General features: G+C 36.4%; 1 protein-coding gene across 1 annotated transcript in view; it reads right to left on the reverse strand.

Annotated features, from left to right (window-relative positions):
* Positions 1 to 214: 214 nt before the first annotated feature.
* Positions 215 to 7,659, reverse strand: part of LOC107733785 (rab11 family-interacting protein 2-like) — a 15,396-nt gene continuing 7,951 nt past the window's right edge. Inside the window, exons 4-6 of the mRNA XM_016545578.1 lie at positions 6,794 to 7,142; positions 4,771 to 4,861; positions 215 to 2,180 (exon numbers count right to left, since the gene is read on the reverse strand). Coding sequence (XP_016401064.1) covers positions 1,950 to 2,180; positions 4,771 to 4,861; positions 6,794 to 7,142 — 671 coding nt within the window. The 3' untranslated portion in view covers positions 215 to 1,949. The remainder of the gene's footprint in view (positions 2,181 to 4,770; positions 4,862 to 6,793; positions 7,143 to 7,659) is intronic.

The following is a 7,659-nucleotide window of genomic DNA, read 5'->3' on the forward strand; positions in this document are numbered from 1 at the left end:
TAAGTAAATAAAACTTTAAATAAACGAAACATTAATAATTTACAGCTAGAATACATCACTTGCTCAATGTGACCCAATATTATAGAAATAATATATGAGACTTCCTTTCCAGCACAACTAACCAGCACAGAGCTTTACCATGTTGTTAAGAAAAACTACTTCTGGGAAGCTTTCTGCAGAGCTATATACAAAGAACATACATACTACTGTGTCTTAAAAATATCAAAAAGGGGTATTATAGCCTAAAGAATTGCCCTGTGTCAGTTTTGTTCTTCACATGAAGGGCTGACATATTAAAACGGGTTATTTTACAGACTATATTACCATTAGAATCATTCTAGTTTTCTCAAATGTACATTTTTAAGTATGTGGTTGCCACATGCACCACTACTGTACAGTATTTCACTACACAGATGCTCCAGTGTAACAGCCCAAGGTGCAAAATATATGCTCAGTTACCAAGAATGATAGCCAATGTCATTTCCTCACCAGATATGCACTGGAGATGACACAAGATGAGAAAAATCACAGTAAACACTAAGAAGTGTCCTACAAGAAAAGCATTGGGAAAGCAGTACAATGTCAAAGAGTACTGCCTTGAAACTATAAAGCAATCTGTAAACAATTGTTCTTCAGCTTGTCTACATTTTGTTGCACAAAGCATGCTATACATTGTAATGAATCAAACCGACTGAAATGTTTCATTATAAGGCATCCAGACGTGCCAAATTAATCCATTATTTGCTGTGGTTTTAAATACGCATAGGCTAGATTTGCTCTGGTGAAATTAGAAATTAAAAAAGGGGCCATTTACTACTTCTGTGCTTGACTGACTAACCGACTAGCTTAAGTTTAATCAAAACCGTCAACACTTTGGTGTAGTCAACTGTAGGCAGTCCACACATTTTGACAGTTCTGCGGTATACTGAAGATATTCAGCATCAGTACATTCCAGTTCAACTGAATGACATTCAGAATGAAGTATTTGGAGACTGGATGCTCTTTTCTACACTTCTGTCGTCACTGTATAAAACAGAGGCAGGTTGTTCGTTAAACACTGTTTTTCACAAACACATTTTGCTCATTGCAATCAAGCTCAAAATAAATATTAGTAGTGTAATTCTGTACCAGTGTATCATTTTATAGATGTATGACTTGAAAAAAGTACCAAAAGGTTTCAGTACCGACGTCTTGTAACTAACGTATCAACATGGCACCAAACACGTCAATATCATTAATGAGTCTGATCACTCTTCATCTACAGTGTAAAAACCCTCAAGACCCATAGGAGAGTTACCCTGTCAAACCCAACATGGCCTTCCAGTAAACCAATACATTCCAGTGCTAAAACATCCAGTAAACTTTCACTTCTATGTCCCGTGGTGCCATCAATCCAAGTTTTTCCTTGCTTCACCACATATTTGTGGACAAACATGTACGTCAATTGATCTGGTACAGCTTTTGAATTCAGTCACAGCAAATTAAAGGCCTCATATGGGCAATCCACCCCAGTGAGCATCGCAAAACACAGTGAGAGTATTAAGTGCTCAATTCTGTTATACTGACTGAATCTAAAGAAAAAGTCAACTTAAACACAGTTATTTTCGGTAAAACATAACATTGGTCTCTTCGCGCAAGAACGCTGCTCTAAACTTTGAATGGCTGCTTGAGAATATTTTCACTCACAAGTATTAGTCAACAGCTCAAAAGATTCTTTAAAAAAAATTAAAGCAAAGGAAAATCTAAAAGGGGGGTTTGGCATCACCACATTTACTGCCCATCTTTCTTCACAATATATCCGGTTGTTCTTGCAAACTTTATGGCATGAAATCTGTTTGCGTGTGAACAAATATACTTTTGTTCTGTCAGAACCAACATTCCAGCGTCCTTTTACAAGCAATATATATTTAGCCAGAAAACGTAAAGTTACAGTATGCTTTTGAGATCCTTTACTTCTTCGAGATCTTCCCAGCTTTTCTATTGGGCTCATAGGGTGTTCTCAGGATGCTGGGTGTCTCTTCCATTACCCTGACCAGCAGGTTATCAATGTAGTCCTCCAGCTGCCGAATATGAGCATCTTTCTTTCTCACCACCTCTTTCTGCTTGATGAGTTCTTGCACAACTTCCTTAAAGGAGAGATTGCTGTAGGCCGCCATATTCTTCTGCAGATGTTCAGACTCCTATACGTGAGGAAGAATACATGACAAATGTTGTTACATCTCTACTTCATTCGAATTTTACAAGGGCAACATATTTTAGGAGACAAGATCGAAATAAACATGTTATTTAATGCTGCCTTCAGAGCTCACTTGATAAACACGCTTTTATTAAAGGTGTTGCTCTAAACTCTCAAGCCTCAGTTCTCTCAAGCAGAGCGATTATGTGTTGACGTGAGAAGTGTCTGCGCATCTGACTTCACAATGATATTGAGGAAACGGGCAATTTAGAAACATTTGCTCATCTGATATCAAGTGTCTGACAAATTCACACTTTTTGCTGTCAAGGTGAAAACAAGCACTAAATGCGTTCAGTTGATATAATCTCTTGGAGAGCTTACCCATTTCACTGGTGTCAAAATATGAGTGGATGATTCTCAGTCATGCCTAATTACTGATACTTAGTTAATTACAATAAAACTGCCACCCAAAATCAACATCAACAGGACACAGACCTGAAATCTAATCATCTAATTACCAAACAATCCAAATAGCTCCAGAAATGAAGTACTTTCATTACACCAAATCTACACTGATAAGGTTATCTGTGTTTAAGGAAATTAAATTTAAGACAATCATTTTAAAACCAAGTCACTATAACAAATACATTAAGGCATTAAATAAAGTTTAACAGGGACTAAAACCTTTAAACAACATTGGTGTGATTACTTCAACTGAATAGTGATTAGGGCTTGGCTACAAGTATGATTCACTAAATAATTAATGGAAGAGATATATATATATATATAAATATATATAACTCCTGAAATGTACCTGCGTTTATATGTATAATAATAATAATACTTGGCAAGAACAAGCCTCAACACTTTTAACCTGAAGCTTCAGAGTCTGAGCAGCTTCTGGGTTTGAACTTGATCCACCATATCGGACAGCTGTTTATACATGTGACACTTTGATTATGATTATCCTCCTTAGATTACGATAATGAAAACAAAACATTCCTTTTCTTTTTCCCTGAGGAAACTGCAGAGCAAGTTTGACTCCATAAAACTGCCATTCTAGAAACTAAAGCAAAAATACAATGGCCTTAAAAAGTATTTACACATTTAAAATATGTGAATTTCATTGCATTACATAACAAAATATAAAATCAAGTAGCATTTATTTTAAATGAAAAAGTACAGTTAAAAAGGTACACTTTCCAAGGAAAACATTTGCTGAATGAATCCATTATTTAAAAAAGATATACTGTTCAAAATTAAGGCAAAAACACATTTGGATGCTTTTTGGTTTCTGGTAGTGGAATATTTTCCTAGTCAATGTGATGAACTACACCTGTAGTGAACTTGAGGGGAACTGACTTCATACATCCACTAAAAACCATCATAATTTCAAAACATCTTTTTTCAAAATTTGTTTGCTGATGCCATTTGCATGCAATAAAATTCATACACGTTTAGGTGTGCTTGTTGAGTTGAGTGTTTGGTAATGCTGGTCAACGGACACCGCAAGCCAAAACAACACTCTGGCAAATACAGAACAGCGAACAGTGAATCAAAGGAAGATTTAGAGAAAGAGATGTTGCATGAATAGCAAAACCACCAGGGCACAAGCTAGCGGGGGCAGGAAAAGAGCCCAGGAAATGACCATGAACTGGCAAGCAGCTGATGAGCAGATTTAGGCAATCAGGAGTGTGGGAGAGATAAGACTTCCACTTGGCATTCTTCAGTTGTCTCATTATGGGCACTAATGAGGGCTTTTGCGTTGAAAATCTAAAACTCCAAGTCCTTTGAAATGCCTCGGCCGGCTCTCTCCCCACCCCCCATCCTTTAATTAAGGCCTTGGAGTGCCAGAGACACTATTTCACGGATGCAGTGTTAACATAACCTCAAAAATGGGTGAGGAAAGCCATTTTCAGCAACCCGTCTCCAGTTTCAACATCACTTCAGCGGCTATTCTCACACAGCAGGCAAGCAAACATTGTGTTACTCCGCACTGGACACGATGACGATCACAATCAGTATAAATATGACAAAGTGTGAGAGGGCCCCTTTCCACGTTTAACGCTGACCGCGGTTTGACCTATAGTGTAAAATTAGACCAGTGACAAATTGCGTATTATTAATGATTAGATTTCCAATTATTGAGTGAGAGAACATACTGTCCAAGATGGCTCGCTAACGAAATGGAAGCGCATTAATAACATCACACTACTTCAAATTACATGCAGATCAAAGACGATGACCACCCATTTCAGCTGTTAATTAGATAAACGGCCCTCCAAGCAGAGCGCCACAAGTGATACTCAGTCAGAGATCAGCATCAATGACTTCCATGTATAATAGGGCTGCAATAAATGACCAATTAAAACTTTGGGCAAGTTTTGAAAACTTATGAGAAATGTGGTCAAACTTTGTCTGGACAGACTGGACAGTGACTATGTGAAAATACACCCTTGTTAAGCAATGAATAGAAATGGAAAATAATAGTCTTACATTTAGCGTGGTCACATGCAATTCAGCTTTATATGTTTAACAATAGTGTAAAATAGAAAAGACATACAGTGTACACTATTTCTTTTGAATGAACTTACATGTGCACTTTTCATGCCATGCTTCTTTTCGGGAGAGGTTTTGAATCTCTGTGTAAGGTCCTCATTGCTAGTGGGATTTCTCATGTTGTCACTGTTAGACAGGAAAAAAAAGACAAAACTGTTACTTCAATAAATACATAAAATGCACTTTCATCTTACAGGAAACCCCTTCATTTAACATTCAAATCAATTTAACATTGGTGAAATCTTGGTCGACAACAAGAAGCACTATCATGAAACACATCACAACCCTTAATGCACCTGCTACCTGCCTGCAGAAGTTCTTTTTGAGTTGACTTTTAGTTATCTGACTGAGGGTCAGGAAATGGTTTGACACCCCCTCACACGCAAACAGCAAGTCTACTTATCATTTCTCAACAATCGGTCACTGACCACAACAAAGGCATTACAGCCAGTCACGGCACTCAGTCAGTGGGCGGTGTGACCAAAATCTTATATCACAGTATGAGCAATTTTATACCACAGTAACGGTATATATATTTAAATGGTTAAAAATTAGTGGTGGAAAGTTTTTGAAAGAAGTCTATTATGCTCACCAAGGCTGCATTTATTTGATCAAAAATCCAGTAAAAACTGTAATATTGCGAAATATTACTACAATTTAAAATATTTTTTTTCCTATTTCAATATCATTTAAAATGTAATTTATTCCTGTGATGGTAAAGCTGAGTTTTCAGCAGCCTTTCCTCCAGTCTTCAGTGTCACAACATGATCCTTCAGAAATCATTCTAATATGCTGATTTGCTGCTCAAGAAACATTTCTTATTATTAGCAACTTTAAAAACAGTTGTGCTGCTTAATATTTTTGTGGAAACTGTGATACATTTGTTTTCAGGACTCTTTGATGAGTAAAAACAGCATTTATTTAAAATAGAAATCCTTTGCATTTTAGCATTTTAAGTCTTTACTGTCACTTTTGATCAATTGAATGTGTCCTTACTGTTATAATTTATTTCTGAAAAAAATAAAAAATAAATAAAATAATAAGTAAATAAATAAATCTGACAGACCCCAAATTTTTTAACACTAGTGTATATTATATGCAATGTAATAAGGTCTTTTAGACAATCTAGTGACATAAATATACTTATTATGCTATCTTATTATTATTATTACAATTTCTAAAGTATTTTTTTTAAATACGACATTATTTTAATAAAATTTTAACAAAAATATATACAGTAAATGAATAAGTTATCTACACTGACACTGCTTGTCTGCAACACTTTTTTATTTATATATAGATAGTCTGATGTTGAATTTTCTTTTTAATTATAACAGGAAATTTGGAAATTCAACCAGCTGACACATTTCTTCCACCCATACCACAGCCATCAAACACCACTGCAACTTGCAAGAAAATATACTGACTTTATGCTTACATGGGCGTACCGTTATGAGTAGTGGTTCAGTCCTTTAATGACAAAACATTGTGAATGGATGAGGACCATTAAGGACGCTGGTTATCAAAAGTCAATTAATGTATTACGGTGCAAAGATCACACAGATCTTTATATACTAGACAACATTAAGCAGGCTTGTTCATGTATTTTTAGCTAACCTGTGACCCCTGGAAGACCTGTGATCTAAGATGAGAGAGTAACTGGAGAGATGAACGGCCTGGTAGGCTACGGGCAGATGAATTGTTAATTGAATGGTCTATCTCTCATTCAGATCTCATTACTGTGGCTTCGTCAGGACCCTGTAGTCCGAATAATGACAGACTTTCTCTGATAAACATTGTGTTCAACTGTCCTCATCTAACTCTACTGACAAAAGAGCAGAGGTTGGAAATGACAAGCAGAAGTAACAGAAGACACATTCCTCAGCAATTATTTTAAAAGGATGAATAATACTATTAAGTACATACTATAATATTAAATATAATACTTAATTTATTCAAATACATATTTTACATATATATTATTTCAACTGCAACGAAAGCTTAAACTAGCTGCAACATATAAAAGGCAACAACAAAACGGCTAAAAGCTAGTCTTACCTGGATCTGTAGTGTGATAGGAAAGGGTTGGTTTCACTTGAGGTTTCACTGTTAAAGGGGTTTGGAGATCGCAGGTCTCCAGAGCTTCCTATTCGCATTCCAGCGGCCGTTTTCTTTCCTTCTTTCTTCCCAGTCACTCTGCCCAGAAGACCAACCTTCTCCTTCTTCTCTCTCTTCTCTGCCCCCCACAGCATCCCCTGATCTCCCTCGAAGGGATTGCGGTTGCGTGGGAGAGTGGCGAATTTCTGGGGCATGTTGTCTCCGATATCGGAAAAGGGGTCACATGGAACGTCGCTGGTTGGGCAACCATATCCATCGCTCTGAGAGTGTCTGTGAGATGCAGCGACCCCTGTGGATGAGAAGGAGAGAACATTTTCTTTAGTGCTTTTCCATAGAGTGCTGCAGGGATGAGGTATTTTTTGTAGGCCAAACCCGGAGACGAGTATGCATTTTACCACTTCCGGTTCCATCATCCTGAAGTCAATGGGATTTGGTTGCCTGAAATAATGTCTGTGTTTAACACAAGCTCAAGATATTTTCACATTTTATTCTACAACATATAATAACAAATATATAATATTGCTTTGTGTGTGTGTTCATGTATTTGTCTGATGTTTGTCTGATTGTTGGTCTGTTGCATTTCTATTGTACATCATAGCTTAATAGTACTTTTTACTAAATGTATTGTAATTGTTTTATTGTTTTATTGTTATGTTAATATGTAATTTTATTCTCTTTTAGGGTGACTATTACCATCTGTCTAGGGACTGCAGGTGAAAAATAGCCTTCTGGCTAATTCTGGCATATTGACAGAAATGTTTATTAATATGCATTGTCCCTGTAATAAATAAATAAATAAAATAAAA

This window comes from Sinocyclocheilus rhinocerous, unplaced genomic scaffold (assembly GCF_001515625.1).
Source record: "Sinocyclocheilus rhinocerous isolate Xijiao unplaced genomic scaffold, SAMN03320098_v1.1 scaffold789, whole genome shotgun sequence".
NCBI lineage: Eukaryota > Metazoa > Chordata > Actinopteri > Cypriniformes > Cyprinidae > Sinocyclocheilus > Sinocyclocheilus rhinocerous.